At 34.2% G+C, this 16,957-nt stretch overlaps 1 protein-coding gene across 4 annotated transcripts in view; it reads left to right on the top strand.

Annotated features, from left to right (window-relative positions):
* Positions 1-16,957, top strand: part of LOC118185241 (uncharacterized) — a 265,229-nt gene that overhangs the window by 27,923 nt on the left and 220,349 nt on the right. Inside the window, exon 1 of one of the 4 annotated variants that reach the window (XM_035355072.2) lies at positions 12,881-13,365. The exons of the other annotated variants lie outside the window; for them this stretch is intronic. Within the exon in view, the coding sequence (XP_035210963.1) occupies positions 13,325-13,365 (41 nt within the window). The 5' untranslated portion in view covers positions 12,881-13,324. Of the gene's footprint in view, positions 1-12,880; positions 13,366-16,957 lie in introns of those variants that run through there. 4 annotated transcript variants of the gene reach the window in all.

The raw sequence follows: 16,957 nt of genomic DNA, 5'->3' as shown, positions 1-16,957 counted from the left end.
CTATATCAGATCATTATTATAATTTATATAAAAATTGCTAAACATAACTGAATGGATGCCTGCATCGCTATTTCGCTACCGACTTATCGCTAAAGCATAATTTCATCTCGGTGGTTGTTCAAACGTAATTTTCTATAATGAATGATGCCTTTTCTTTGAAAATATTCAGAATCGGAATTCAGAAGTGCAGAATCGCTCACTTATTTGTTTGCCGCTTTTAACAAGGGTTAAAAAAATTGGATTTTTGTCAATTTTATTTTACTTTTTAAATGGAAATAGGTCGATATGTACATAGATAAAGACAAGGGGGTGCGCAGTGCCATTTTTGTGCAATTCTGGGATATTTTTTTTAAAGTGAAAATAGATCGATGTGCACATGGATACCGAGTATGTGCAATTCTTAAAAACCCGGCCCACCAGCGGCCGAGCGGTAAAGTCGCTGAACACTGGTAGTTCGGTCCGAGGTTCGAATCCCGCGAACGGGCTGGCTGCATGGGCGTTTTCGTGGTTTTCCCCATGTGTAACGTGTATACGAGCCAGTTTCCCTTAGAAAGTCCTCCACAAAGGCATCCCTTCCCTTAGGCAGATAGCCCTCGTGTGCTTTGCCATAATTAAATACTACTACTACTACTTAAAAACGCGTCAAGCAGTGAGTGATTCTGCACTTTACCCAAAATTCTATTTCGGACTTTTCATCATGGGCAATTCCCAAATTGTTAAATCCATAGGATATCAAAAAATGATTTAAAAATTAAACTAGTATTTCAATGGCGTCTTAAGAAATATAGAACTATATAAACTTACGCAATCTGAAACCAGCGCGTACGCTAGATTTGGCGCGCTGTTAAAAGGGCGCGTTTGCTAGATTTGGCGCTTTTGCGCATACATTTTCGCTGCAATTTTTTTACGGCCCTCAAAACAGAATAGTACCATATTTGGTAATGCCTTAATAATAATCTGAAATTTATTTATATATTTACATTTTTATTACTTAAGCGTTTTGTTAAATGCATTGGCTTTCTGCATTTACGTTAAGCTTTCTACGATGACAGCTTTTTTGTAATTATGGTATATTTTAGAGAAATTTGTAGAAAACGCATGAAAGATAGTTATAGCTTATTTATTGTTATCTTGTATTATTTCACTTCTCTATTTAGGAAATAGCAGAAAATTAAATAAGTTTTCTTTTACTTTTATGTATTTTTCACTAACACCGTTATGTTTCGCAGTAATAAGCGACTTTTATCTCGAAACTACTTTGGAAATAAAAGAAGGCAGTAGATAGACAAATAGAAGAAATCCTTCTTGCCTCATTGAACGAGAGCGAAAAACAGATCGAAGACGGTCATCTCTCTCTTGTCTATTAACCTCTGATATTTACAGCAAATGTGTCACGTCTTGGCAGCTAACTCGTTGACTAACACACGAATATAATGTATTAGCAATAGCGTTTCTAAAGGGTTTGTAGTGAGCTACGCCTTGTTTAGATTTGAACAGAACTTTTTAAAGAAGAGGCTTGACCGAAATGGGGACGCTTGGAAATGGATGCGGGAATAATTTCCCCAAATTATTCCCGCATCCATTTCACTCATAAAAAAATGTACACAATTTAACTAACTTCCAGTCTCAAAATAATTATTGTCCAACTCGATATTATGTTTCAGCTACGATTAAATATTAAAAAACGTGAAAAGTGGTTAAATCTCTTTTAATAGAAAAAATATCATGAAATAGGAAAAAACGATAACAGAAAAAAAAAATCATAAATAAAAATATGAAATGCTAAAAACTCATTTCGTTTCGTATTTTCCTATCAATGTAGTACCTCCTTAAATATCTCTTCCTGTAAATATGATTAATATTTACTGCGTAAATTTTTTTGTGATTAATCAAAGGTAAGAACACCCTTACCAGGGGCTGAGCGGTAAGATCGCTGCAGCGAATGTGTAATCTGCATGGGAGGTTTTGGGGATTTTTCCATGCGTAGAATAAATGAGAGCCAATTTTCTTTTAAAAGCCCGCCACTAAGGTAATACCCTCCCTTACTAGGCAAATAGCCTTAATATGCTTTGCCTTTAGTAGTTAACCTAAAATAGGTGTTTCCTTCACTACCTGGAAGCTCAGCTTTCAAAGAAACTTTGTGTAAGCCGAAGCGACATAAAAAGAGGGAGCACTTACCATTAATTGTTTGACGTGAAACCTGTAGCCAGCCTAACTCCAAAACTTAAACTAATAAATCGTCTCAAATAAAGCATAAAACTGAAATTTTATTGCTGTACAGCAAAAGTAATTATAAGCACACAAGCTATATAAGGAGTAAATATAGTACTGTACAAATTAATATGAACACATTTGAGTTTTAGGTATTTTTATTGAAACATTGAAAATTATTGATTCGTATACCTATGATTCGTATAACTTCTTTGACACGTTTTGTCATAGATTTTATCAGGTTTGTTCTGTATCAGATTTTATCAGGTTTATCAGGTTTTATCAGATTTTATTCACCATCATGAAACTGTATTTGGATTAAAGAAGAAATCATCTTTTCTTTGTTTGTACAGTTCATTTTCCGCATCCTTTCCTTAAGATCTGCCCACAAGTTTTTAAATGGATTGAGGTCGCGTGAATTTTGTGGTTTAATATAATTTTCTTCAATAATTGTTTTCACTTTATCCGACGTTTGGCAAGAAGCAAGGTCTTGTTCGAAAATGTTCCTTCAGCTTAGGAATTACTTTCTCCTTTTAATCATTTCAATATACATTCTTTTGCAAAAAAAAAAAAAAAAAAAAAAGGAAGCACCAAGAAACACTTTTGCGATAGTGACGAAATTTGGTATGCAAAACCATCAAATCTTGATCAAACATGCAAATGATCAAAGTTTCAAGGGAAATGAACAGGAATTGCGATCATAGCGCGCATTTCTAGTGCCCAATTCGCAAAGTATAAAACCATTAACAGAGGCTGAAAATTTATCTTTTTTTTTTTTTTTTTTTTTTGTTTGTTTTGTTTTTTGTTTTGTTGCTGCTATTGTAATTCCGTAAAGAAGCAACTAAAGATGCCATTACGACGATATCGAAGACCTTACAGACAACTAACGACTTTGAATGTGGTCGCATTGTAGGATTGCGTGAAACTAGGTGGTCATACTGAGCAATAGGCCACCACCTGCAGCGTACAGATACTACTGTGCAAAGATGTTGGTAGCAATGGTTGCTGCAAAGAAATTGTAGGCGAAATGAAGGCTCTGGAAGACCAAGGAGCACAAATGCGAGACAAGATAGGATGATTGTTCGCCAGGCCCAAACCGACCCAACGGTATCATTGTCGACTATTCAACGCACTACAGCCAAGTCTATACCTCAGCGGTACCGTCCACCATCTCACGGCGCTTGTGTCTGAGGCGGGATTACGTTCACAGAGGTCTTTAAGACGATTGTCTTTGACCCCACAACATCGGCGGAGTCGTTTGGAGTGGTGTCGCAGCCGATCATCATGGCTGCCGTCAGACTGGCATCGTATGCATCGTATAGAGTTCAGCAAGAAACCCCGCTTCTCTCTTGAAACAGATGACCACCGTGTTCGTGTTTGGAAAGGACGGTGACGGTGGTCCCAATCAACCTTTGTTTTAGAAAGGCATACAGCCATAACCCCTGGTGTGATGCTGTGAGGCGCTAATTCTTATGACAGCAGGTCATATTTAGTCAACCTCCGTACATCTTTAACAGCTCAACGATATACCATCCTGCGGCCGGTTGCATTACCCTTCATAGCACGTCATTTTGAGGCAAATTTCCAACAAGATAATTCCAAGCCACATACAACTGGTATATCTCTGGACTGTCTCCGTGCAGTTGATACTCTTCACTTGGCCATCAAGGTCACTAGACCTTTCATCAATCGAGTATGTCTGGGGCATGGTAGGCCGCCAGAGTATGGCACCACAAAATATCGCAGATCTGGAGCGACAACTCATGAATGCCTGGCAGAATGTGTCACCAGGATGACATTAGAAATCTCTACCACTCCTTGCCTCGACGACTTCAAGCATGGGCGCTCGACCAACTACTAATTTGAACACTCAGTGGGTGATTGTGAGCCGTGAACTGTTACTATGACCTTGATTTTTTAATCATTTTATTATCTCTGTATGAGTTTTTTTTTTTTTTTCCAAAAGTGTGTATTTTGCTGAATTCATCATTCCATCAGTTAGCAATAGCAATTCTGGCCCTTTAACAAAAAGCATGCCCAAAATATTTTTAATGGGCTATTTTACACACTGGTACATAAGTTTAGTAGACAGTTTCTCGCTGCGTGATTTCCTGACCGAGCGAGCCTGATGAAATTGCACACGAAATGAGTTTCATTTGAAAATAAGACATCATCTTATTGTTTTCTCTCATAATTACTTTCCCACGACATTCTCTCTTTCATAATTGGCTTAGTTAGAAATTGTCTTTCATAACTCTAATAAAACTCATAATATAACTATGGGCAGCCTTTTGACTAGCTTCTAGTAGCCTATGTCGAACGGTAGAATTTTGAATATGAATACTTGACCCTGCTAAACTATTTGGAGATCAAAACTTGTCAACCTAAGATTTTGTTTGGATTTCCTAAGTAAAATAGGGTATCCTTAGAACTAGGTTTTCTCTTCCTCCCAAACTTTCCTTTCCGCTGGGGTGATAAACTCGTTTAACCATCTTATCATTTTGTTAACAGAACTAAAGTTACATTACACACTTTAGCAATGTGCTTCTGTGCCATAGAAGAGGGTTCATTTAATGTCACTGTCTTGCTCATTTCTTTAGTGTGAGGCCCATCATTTAAAATTTGTAATATAGCTTTTTCAACTTGTAATACAGCATAAAATAACAAAACAACAAAATCAACAATTATCTCAAGAGAAGAACACTGAATCACCTAAAAGTAATACATTACAAAACTGTAAACAAGGGAACCTAATCACAGTTAAATATAAGTTATAAATCAGTCCTGCCAACCTCGGAAAATGAAATTACGTGAAAATCCCCCCTTGATCACATTAACCTGTACACTGTGAATGAAGCTTTATTTTCTAGAATCGAAAAGACAACGAACGCCTTTTAGGAGACTCAGAAGTACAACTGGCAAAGTTTGGTTTGAATCTTTCGAGATTAGGGAAGATAAAAGGCAGAGCAGGAAAACTGTAGAAGGGAAGAGAAAAAACGTATCTAAAACCAACTTTAAGCACCATCTTCGTTAGTTTCACACACACCTAGCTTTTTTACCCGAAGTCATTTTTTCGTTACTTATTGTTGCTGGCTGGAAGCCTTTAAGAGTGCTTTCTGATTCAGAATGCAGTTTTCTTTGAACTACATTTTTATCAAGATTTCTAGCATACAAAGAATATCTACAAGGTTAACGACTGCTAAATTTGTATAGTCTCTTGAGATCTCTGGTTGTTTATTGAAGCTATTTTAGTTCTCCCTTTCTCCCATAAAAGCAAAAATCCCTCGGCAGATTCGTTTTCGATTACCAAAATATTTACCGATTACATCTTTAGTAAACTGTTTTGCTTTAATGCTTCTAGAATGTTAAAAATATTCCTTATATTTTTTTCCACGGAATTCTGGAAGTATTTTAATGATATCTTCTAATTTCAAATAAACGGATTTTGTGAAGAATTTTAAGAGTGTTGTTCTTTACTACGGTTAATTTCTAATAGTTATTTTTCATTGGTTTCTCCTTCCGTCCCCTGCTTTCTGTTACGAAATGTTAATAATGTTAATTGGCAAAAGCTCAACAATATGTATTCTCCAGTTGAAAACATTTAAAACCAGATAAAAGAACGGATGATTATTTCTGGTGATTCGTATTATGCAATTTTCTAATATCTGAAAGAAATGCGTCAAATTTAGCAAAGATTTTGAGGTGAAGTGGATCGTTAGAAATTATGAATGAAAAATCTATTGTTGGAGACCATTTAAGAAGAGGTATAATAATCTTCCGTTATAAATGAAGAGAATAAATTATAATGATCTGTGAATACAGAGCCTCAGAATTTATCAGTTCCGTTAGCGTATTCATAATAAGTAGAAAAGTAATTTTCGAAATACCTACAGTCTTTCAAACTTCTCTGTTAATGAAAATTATTTCTTAGTATAATGGAAAACTTAATTATTAACAGGAACAGTCTGGAAAGCGAATCATATTTCATAATCTTATTCACAAAGCGCAACGCAGCCACTACACGCTCGGTTGATTTTCGAACGTTAAGCAATTAGTAGATTTGGTTTAAATATAAATAGGGATGTTTCCAACCGATTTGCAATGTTATCACATGCTGGCAAAGTTCCAAAGTAAAGCAGCGCACAATAACCGTAAAGAAATTATTATCCCACTTATCAATATAATGCTCATGAAAATAAATTTACTACACGAAAATGTTAATCACTCTTAAAAGCAAATTGCTTCTGGAAATGTATCATCATCTACTCCATAAATGCTTTCTAGGTTCTACATAAGTTTTCGTAAATAGACCGTAAATCCAGAACTACACACAGCTGTAATTATCAGCGGTAATTGCTTTGGAAGATTTTTATGATTTAAATGTACGCAATTTGTTATTTTACCGCATTTAATTTAAAATGTTTGTTGCACGCATCTGATTTACGTAAATGGCCAATTTTCTTTATTTCATTCGATAGTTTCTGTTTTTACGTCCCGCCACACAATATTCATAGGTAAGGAAGGTAATGTTTTCGGTCAAAAATTGGTAGCGAGTTTTCAGTGCACAAGTACGAATTAGGGTGCTCACAGCACATTTCTAATATTTTTATAATGAAGCCTATCTGTATGTATGCATGTGTGTGACTGTTGTTTCACCCACGATAACTGATATCAAACTTCTAAAAACTTCTGTTTTCCGTATGTAACTTTCGGCATTCATATAAAGAGTTGATTAGATTTTGGGTAAAATTAAATAAACGGAAATGGTGCTTGAAGAGCGCAGTTTTTGCGATTTCAATGGTATCTGGCCCAATAACATCACTTAACAACCTAAGAGTAGTCAGCTTTAATGTTCTTATGAAATTTTGACTTTAAGTTTTCTTCGAAAATTTACTCTCTCTTTATTAGTATTTATTTATTAAATATGGAAAACAGCAAAGTGAAATAATTCTGCATAAACTTGATTTTTTAAAAGGAATTCCAGAAAATTGTAAAAATTTTGAACTGTAAAACGTTTTTAGTAAATTTATTTTTAGAAAATGAATCAAAAGTTTTAAACATATATTTCATTTATTAAATTTCATTTGTATGTTATTAAAAAAATTAGGTATATTTTTAAAAACTACATTTTTTAATTTGTTTGAATCATTAAAATCAAATTCAAAATCTGAAATCTTTTAGTGTTACGTAAAGGTTTTTGTATTTCCTGTCGTTATTCTCATCTGTAGAATTCGAGAGATTCTAGAAAATTTACGATTCTTTCCATTCTGTTCCATTCCCTTCGTACTGTTATCTCTTTCACGATTTCATGTTTTCGGTGGACAGAGAAATAGAATACGTTGTATGTTGCATTGTTGGACAATTTGCGCAATATAATGAATATAAATAAAATAATTAGTTTAAATTTTGGGGTTTCAGTATTACAGACAGAAGGCCTCTGTGACCAAAATTCCGCGTATATTTTTTTTGCGCTCGAAAATACTTTCCTTCAACGTCAGACATTCAAATATTATATACACTCATGTCCATAAATTAAGGATAGTGCAAAATCAGGCAAAGGAAGAGTTAGAAGAAAAACAAATTTAACTTATTTGTAAAGCTTATTTATTAAACAAAACGTGAAGAGGAAAAAAAAAAGATGCTATATGTTTAATATTATTAAAAAAATTAGCAGTATTTTTTCCCTGGAGCAAATTTAAAAAAAAAAAAAAAAAAAAAAACCCTATTTACAAAAAAACCAATATTACATGGTTGCTATGATTGTTAATACATTGTATGTCTCCCACACGATGCAATACAGTCCGTACAACGCCTAGGCATGCTGAGTATCAAATTATCGATCTGATCTTGGGGGATATTACACCACTCAAAAAGCAATGCCTTCCGAAGTTCCGGTAGACATGTAGGATGAGGTTGACGGGCTGCACCTCGTCGGCCAAGCATGTCCCACACGTGCTCTACTGGATTCAAGTCCGGTGAGAATGCTGGCGAGTCCATACTGGATTTTCTTTACTTCCGATTGATGGCATTCGCTTATGATGTTTGCACGGTGAGGACGGGCGTTGTTATCCATAAACACAAATTGTGCGTCCATGGCGCCCCAAAACAAGCGTGCATGTTGTTCCAGAGTGACGTCCCGATAGATTTGGCTTGTCATGGTTCCAATTTGAACATGCAGGTCAGTTCTAGAACCCAGAATAATTCCACCCAAACGAGCTGATGTTTTCTTGGTGGTAACGGGTAACTGGAGCTCTCCATATGAAAGTCCGGCGAGAATCAGACTGCAAGCTAAACCTGGACTCGTCAAAAAACATCACACAAGCCCACTTTTTCAGTGTTCACCATGCATGCTCTGTAATCCAGGCTAACCGCAGGCGACAGTGAGTTGCAGTTAATGGACCGCATCAGACAGATCTACGAGCATATAGACCAATCTGCCCTAAGCGTCTGTACACGGTTTGCCTTGAAATTGGCAGTGGCGGAAGAGAGCTGACGAGACATGTGTGAGGCTATGCTCCCCCTGTTTCTTTTGGCAGTAACTGCCAAATACCGGTCCCCATTCGGCGTTGTAACTCTGGGACGACCTGTTCTGTAACGTCTACTCACATTACCATCATCTTGGAATCGTTGCCAAAGCCTGGAGATGACACTCTGGGCAATTCCAAGTTCGTCTGATACTTCCAGTTGGGTACTCCCACATTCCAGACGGCCGATTATTCTACCACGTAAACAATCATCCAAATGCGTCCTTTGTGTCATAAATATTCGGTTATTGCACTGAAATGCTTATAAAGCGCCTGCGTACAATTTTACTTCTTTGCCTGTATTCCTTATATATCACTCTCTTACACTCTCGTCATTGTGACGTACCATCGGTGTCATCTGGTTACTTCCTGAAATTTGCATATGATTTTTTAAGATGTGTGTAGTGATTCTGCAGGTGATATATTTATTTTAGAGTTCGATTTCCGCGTGACTCCGAATTATCCTTAATTTATGGACATGAGTGTAGTTATGCAGGATAGTGCTATTAGATAAATTTAATGGTTCTTTATTAAGACTAATGCATAACCGAATGAAACAATGCGAATACCTGGTAATATATTTTATTCAATATTTGAGATTTACAGAATAACAATTAATATCATAGCATAATAAATTTGGACGTCAATAATTAATTAATTTATTTATATTTATTTACTTTTTTTATTTATGCTTATATTTATTTATTTAATTTGTCTTTTGTACTTTTAAACATGTTAATTCGTTTAAAAGTAGTAAAAGGTTTCCGTGAATCTTTATTTTATACAAAAGAACGAATTGAATACAAAAAACTTTGTGTGTTTCTGTTATGCCCTAATTGTAAACCAATCGTCTTAGGAAAATTGCTTACAGATTGTTCCCCTCCCTCAAACAGTTAGATACACCTGATATTACAGAATTTTACGACATATCTTTGAAATTTAAAAGTATGTTCGATTCAACTTCTGCCTAAATTATAAATCGAAGTGGTTAAGTATGAATGTAAATAATTATCAGTCGGAAGACAAAAAAAAAAAAAAAAAAAAAAAAAAAAAAAAAAAAAAAAAAAGGTCAAAATTTATTCACTTAAATAGTTTTCCCTACATTAATTAAGTTTGGCTTGGATTATTTAATTATGGCAAAGCACTCGAGGGCTATTTGCCTAACGGAAGGGATGCTTTTCTGGAAGACTTTCTAAGGGAAACTAGTTTGTATTCACATTATACATGGGAAAACTACTAAAACGGAAACTCCCATTTACCAAGACAAGAGCGTCGGACCGAATTACCAATGCTCAACGACTTAATCGCTCGACATCTAGTTGCCCCCTCCTCATTAAGTATACAAAATTCATAAATAATGCAGCATGGACTACAATGCTGCATTTTGGTTTATCTCTTAATTTTTCTGGCAGAAATTTGCATCTAACAAAATATCGTAGAACAGACAGAACCATAACTAAATAATAAGAAAAATTTGCCTAAAAGTCTGCAAATGAGCCAAGGCTTGTTACAGTCGACAACGAAACGTGAAATGTTTCAAACACTAATTTTGAGTACTCAATAAACAAATTTATCATTTATTTATCGAGTACTCAAAATTACTCAGATGTATTAAAACAGAGTATATTTGTATTAAAACATTTTGCAAACAAGAAGAAGTCACAACATTTTGCTTGATAAAAAATTACTCGATAAGAAGTGTAAGAGATAAATTGTTATGTCTTCGCTTCGAAAGGTAAAAACCTGAATAGAGAAATGTAATAAAAAAAATGTGATATTTTTGGGGGTTTAGCGGAGAGGATTATCGGTTTTTCACAAAAGAAATCATGAAACTTGTAAGTACCATATCGAATTACAAGACGGATGTTCCTTCGAATTTTTAGAAGTATTTTTATTTACCGCCATCCAAAAGACGCATTTTTACATAAAAATTAATGTCGCAGAAACATTTTTAAAGGAATGGTTATGCAACTAAGATTCTGGCGTTAGCAACATCTACAGCTTCTGCAATATTTGACCTTCTTTTGCTATTTTATTAACAATGCGTGCTCACAAGTGTTGCCTTACACATAGGAAAAAATAAAAATGTAATCGCCAAGCCCGTTTGCCGGGATTCAAACTCCGGATCAAACTATTCAGCGACTCGGCCGCTGGTGGGCCGTTTAACAGAGTTTGACAGATAATTCGAAACCGAGGTTGTGTGTATACTCCAGTCTGATGTTCGATCGTTTGTGTATTATTTTTCTTCTTCCTTGGAGATGTGAATAGTCATAATTCCAGGCGAAAGCCTAATTAGCATGAACTCAACATGACACTGAAAACATTTATATCTCAGACTTTCTAATTTTTAATCATTTTTATATTGCATTATATAATGTTAGGGCTTTTAACTTTGAACGTAGACCTATATATGCCAGCTTGCCAGCTCTGAAGGATGTTGCTATTTGACATTCCATAAGATCTTTAATTTGTCTTTGAAATTAAAAGTGTATATTGCTTAATTAATTGACGGATTTGAAAGGCGATATGGATACTTCTTAATCATTATTCTATTTTTAATGACATCTGTAACTGATGAAGTATTAACATGTCTAATTTGTATGTTTTACGGTAATCTAACTAATGATTTTCATAAGCATTTACGCTGTTAGCGTAATTGCCAAAGGTACACATTTCAGTACAGACTAATCGTTTGCGCGTCACATGAAAAGTCCCTCCCCCCATATTTGTCTGTACAAATAATAATGCGGTTTTTTTTTTTTGGTTGTTGTTGGTTTATTAAAATATATTTGAAGGCTATTCATTATTTTTTTAGCTCTTTCGTTTACGTTACGTAATTTATTTTTAAGAGCTATTTCTTCATTTTTTAATAAGCTCTGTAAATCTTATTCCAAATGAATTTAAATTTTCGACGAATTAAGTTTTTACTCAAATGAGTGAAGGCAAAAAAGTTTATCTGAACAAAAGCTGTCAAGACTAAAAAAACTGAGAATTCCAGATGCAAAATTTTGAGTTATTTCATTTAAATAAATGGTAGGCTGCTGCAGAATTAGTATGGGAGCCGGGCTAAAATTTTAATATTTAAAAAGGTAGTTTAGGCGTTTTAGTCAATATTAAGTAGTTCAATTTTAAGTTAATGGAATTCTTAAATAGGAAAATAAGATAATACTCTGGTAAGAATCTCTGGGTTTCTGTAAAAAAATTATATGATAAACTGGAAAGAGGTTTAAGTTTAATTTATTGGAATCATGCGTATTAAGCATAATGGAAAAATTTTTAAATCTGAGTTGAGATTAATAATTATTTCTACTACAAAAGAAAAAGAAAAGAATTCTGACTAATCGGTATATAAGCTTTTTGCCACCGGTCAAATACCGCTATTACGAGATAAACAAAATTCTCTTTAGGTTGTTACTGCGTTTAATTTATTCAAATTGAAATGCATAACACCTTGCAGACAGATAATATGCTCCATTATCATCAAGAAACATAGCAATAGCGTTTTTATATCTACTTTTTTATTTATAAAAAAACATCGAGCTTAACAATTTAGAAAATTTAAAAAAAAAAAGAAATTTACGGTAAACATTTTTTTCCATAGAATCAAGATAAGAATGAAAAGTGCAGTTACGAAACTTACATCCTTCAATTACAAACATTAAGAAGTGACAAGTAACCGTAACAGAGTTCGGAAAATGCATGTGTCATTTTTTTAAGGGAAAAAGAATGTTTTTTTTTTCCTTTCAGCAAAAGCGACCTTGCCTAGAGCTAAGTTTCAAAACTTTCATATAAATCCAAGTTACACATTTTGACACTGAAAAACGTGTGTGGAAATTTCACTCATTTTCCTTGTTCTTCTGTCTGACGGTCATCATTTCTTTTCATTAAAAAAAGTAGAAACTCATGTAATAATTTTTATGCATGCAAATATAAAAATTGAATTTACTCAGGGAGTTTCCTTCAAAGGTTTCCTAGCCGACCTTCACCGCAAACAGCATTGCGCCATTTCACAGGTGATGAATCTGAATTGCGGTGACTGCAATGTCCCAAAACGTGAGCGATTATTATTAAGTTAATGAATGTGGAAGGAAGGTAAGCGCACTACTTTCTCCCGTCATGGCTAAGTGCCGATTTTATAACAGATCATTACATGTCATCGAATAGCAGCGAGAAATGATGAATACGATGGATGGAATAACCAGCTTAAACTCATAATTCCAAATGGAACAGTCCTGTTTCATGTGTGTTGTTCAAATGAATAAGTGGCAAGAATTTTAGTTTTTAACTCGATATTTGAGTTTGGAGCTTTAGTTGAAATCAGAACAGAACGTGAGAAGAGAAGCTGAAAGTTCGGAATCGCGTTTTTTTCAGATGGAGCAGCGGTTTCTCATAGCTTCCAATCTAAAGTCAGACGGTTTCTACAACCTTCAAAACGGCTTATTTTTTCTTAAGTTACGACAGAATTTAAAATGGGAAATATATGTGCTTGCGGTGAATCTTTCTGAAACTTTTAAAATACTTACAGAGGTTATCCTTTGGAAACACTACATAAAAGTTTGGAAAAACTTTGATAACTTTATTCCTAATAAATGGAGCCAAATGTGAAGGGCTTAGTAAAGCTTCTGAAAAAGTAAGTTTATGTAGACAACCTTTTTCATATAACTCATTAATATGCGACATACTTTATACAAAATATATTGTTATTATTTCTGGCTATTTTGTAGGTACAAAATTTACGAACGTTGTGATTGACATGAATAGGAGAATAATATTGTTCACACGAATATTTGTTTTATTAATGTATATTTCATATTTAAAACGTCGAATACTGCTTCTTTAAGAGGTATTACAATAAAGCAAATCAAACGATTCTGTATCGAGGTAAATGATATATGACATTAGAAATAGCCTCTATTAATTACAGCAGTAATCTGCGCTTAAAAAGTATCCGTTAGATATATTATTATTCAAATATGTTTTAAATTACATCGATTAAATATATCATTAAAATACAAAGGTTTGAGTTATTATGAAATGAGTTTATTGCTCTTAAATCTCAGTTTGTTTAATAATTACTTAATTTGAGTAAATGTGAAAGATAAATTAAAGACCTTATATTTTATAGAGAAGCTGTTTGTAAAAAATAGATGAAAGACCTTATGTTTTCACGAATGAAAGCACTTGTCAAGTCGCAAGATTGATAAATGCACAGTCACGAAGTGCAATCTAAATAATCTAAAGGTTTTTGACTTTTCTAGGGGCGTCTAAATAGTTAATGTAATTCATTTTTATATAAGTAATGTGTGAGAAGGAATTGATAATATTATGGTTAATCAGTATCTATTTTAAAAATTATTTGCAGTAATTTAAATTTAGAGCAACATTATGCAGAATTTTAAGGGTTCTTTCCAAATATGTAGGTTCATGGCCTTGCCTCCTAAGCTGGTTATTACGATTATAAGTCAGTTTCCCTAGACAGTTCTTCACGAAGGCATCCCTTCTCTTAGGCAGATATTCCTTGTGTGCTTTGCCTAATCCAAATGCTCCCAATTCTAAAACTGTATACTTTCACCAAGGGTAAAATAAATACTATATTAACTTTGCACCGTCCATATAGTTGTTATTCCATCAATATTAATATTCCAGAAATCAAAATCTCTTTGTTTGTTATAGACGTTTTGTATGTCGTTATGTAGCTTCTTTAGTCTCTGCAAGCCTTCATATTGTAGCAGATTATTAAGAGATGTCAAAAGTAATTGTATCATGCTGTAAAACGTGACCACTGTGTTATTAATCTCGTTAGAGCAGGGCGAGTTTATTTCTCGCGCAGAAAATGTACAATAAAGTATTTCTGAGCTAATTCACAATAACAGTTACGAAAATTTTTCATCTATTTTCTACACTGATTTTCTTGATGAGCGCTGTCAGTATTTAATCCGAGAAGCTAGTTTTCACGAAGCAGATAATACCCTCCAATGGAGACAACGTTTCTGAAATTGTAACTTCTCAGAGCAACTAGTGATCTCTGAGAATTAGTGAGTGTGTGTGATTATGGCAAAGCCTCGAGGGCTATCTGGCTAAGGCGAGAGGTGCCTTTGGGGAGGACTTTCTAAGAGAAACTGGCTCGTATACACGTTACACATGGGGAAAACCACGAAAACGCCCATGCAGCCAGCCCGTACGCGGGATTCGAACCTTGGACCGAACTACCAGTGTTTAACGACTTTACCGCTCGGCCGCTGGTGGGCCTCTGAGAATTAAATAACATTATTAAACACCATTGGTAGTTATGTGCTGTAAGGAAAAATTATATCCATAATACCAAAATCGTCTGGACTCCTGGTGGTTGTCTTACAGAGGTTTTGCTGTGGTAAAATATTTTTGAGAAATTTCGACAATTTTAAACTGATAATTAACGTCTGAAATAGGTTAAATTAGATAAGAATGTTATTACTTTGATACAAGGGTTTAAAAAAAAAACACTAAACCTGTATTTTTAGTAGTACTTTAGTAGTAGTTTCTTGGTTCTATTGGCATAATTCTTTGCCTTTTTAAAGTAATATTATTTGATTAAAAGGTATAATGGCATAAATTAGCTATACCTTCAAAGCGAAACTTATTATTAGCGTTTCTGACCTCTTGCACGGTAGCTTTTATTAGGGTTTATATTTGTTAACCAAGACATTTTGGTCCTTCAGTATTTCTCACTTAACATAATCAATTTCCGGAGGATACAGTACTAAGCTGTAAATGTAATTAGTTCCCGGAGGACCCAATACTAAGCCGTCCCCCTTTTTTTAATTCCATCGACGGGATCAAACAGGCTGAAGAGCACCTAACTCAGTGGGTCAGCTGCTCTGTCGATTGCGAAAAAGAAAGTATTCTTTCTAAAAGGTCTTTGTCTATCGTGACACTGGTCACTGAGACGAAAGCCATTAAAGTCATCCAAAACTCTTACCGCTTTTCAGGAGCGCTTTCGGTTAAAGGAGCGATTTCACATTTCGACATAGACGCGCGCCATGGAGTTGCGGTGCGTGTCATGTTTGTCATCGGTAGTCAAAGGCTGTACAATACGAAAGGTTAACAAAGCTGGCCACACCTTTTGCAAAATGGTTCTGATTTTCTATTCGTTACGTAATTTAAGTTACTGGGAGTTTTCTTAGTCATTAAAAGCTCGCGTGTGCTTTTCCCTAACAAATAACCTAACTTAATATATTTTTCTCTAAGTTATTTTTAACAAAAAATCTCATTTTGTCATACCTAATGATAAACATTGAAAGGATTTTATGTATGTATTTTTTTAAACAGAATTAAAGATTAAATCTGTAGTTCAGATTTTTGCGAGCTTTTAACGTGACTTCATATTGTGTATTACTGAATGCATGCATTAATATACGATGTATTAGCAGCTTGTAAATAATGTTAACCCTTGACTATTGATATGGAGTCTTACAGACTTCTTGTCGTTTTTCTGTCTGTCGTCATTCTTATTAAAATTGCTTTCAGAAATTGTATGCTCTGTTTAAACTAGTTTCAATATCAAAAAATAATTTTATAGCATACCTTATTTATTAATATTGGGTGCATGGTCTAATACAATATATTATTTCTTCTGTAAGGTGAAGCAAAATTAAGAATACTGATAACCGTCGTTTTGAAAATCCTAGGTTTATGTTATTAAGTAAGTTATTGTCATATCTATCTCTTTTGGATCATATCGATCCATGTAATTTTTTTTTCGTTAGTTCTTTCCTGACTTCCCTTTATTTAGAAAGTGCTAATTATTGGAACGAATTGAAGGTATTGGAACATAAAGGATATAATAACTTTAGTGCTCGAGAAAACATTCAGTTCGCGGAGCGAAAAATTCGCGAAATAGTTGACAACGAGGAATTATGCTAAAATTTTTAAAAGAATCCAACGCATATGAAATAACAATGCTAATAAATAATACGTAAGTAATAAATATCATTTTAAACATTTGTTTATACATATTTACTTTTATAAACTACTTAAAACGTGGCAATGCCATTAAACGAGATGAAGACCGTCCATTCAAGGTGACGGCATTTTCGTACGCCTATTAATATACATACACAAACTGATTCTTTTATTATACTTTCTATTGCCTTATAACACGTTTTAAAGTTAGAAAAGGAAAAGAAAGAAAGAAAGAAAGAAATCAAGCACTCTGAAGATATTTTTGGCCGACTGATAATAAT

This window comes from Stegodyphus dumicola, chromosome 5, assembly GCF_044657685.1.
Source record: "Stegodyphus dumicola isolate Sdum_Otavi_A_Nest chromosome 5, ASM4465768v1".
In the NCBI taxonomy this organism is placed as follows: Eukaryota; Metazoa; Arthropoda; class Arachnida; order Araneae; family Eresidae; genus Stegodyphus; species Stegodyphus dumicola.
Note: the sequence above shows the minus strand (reverse complement) of the source record. Positions and strands in the feature narration are given on the sequence as shown.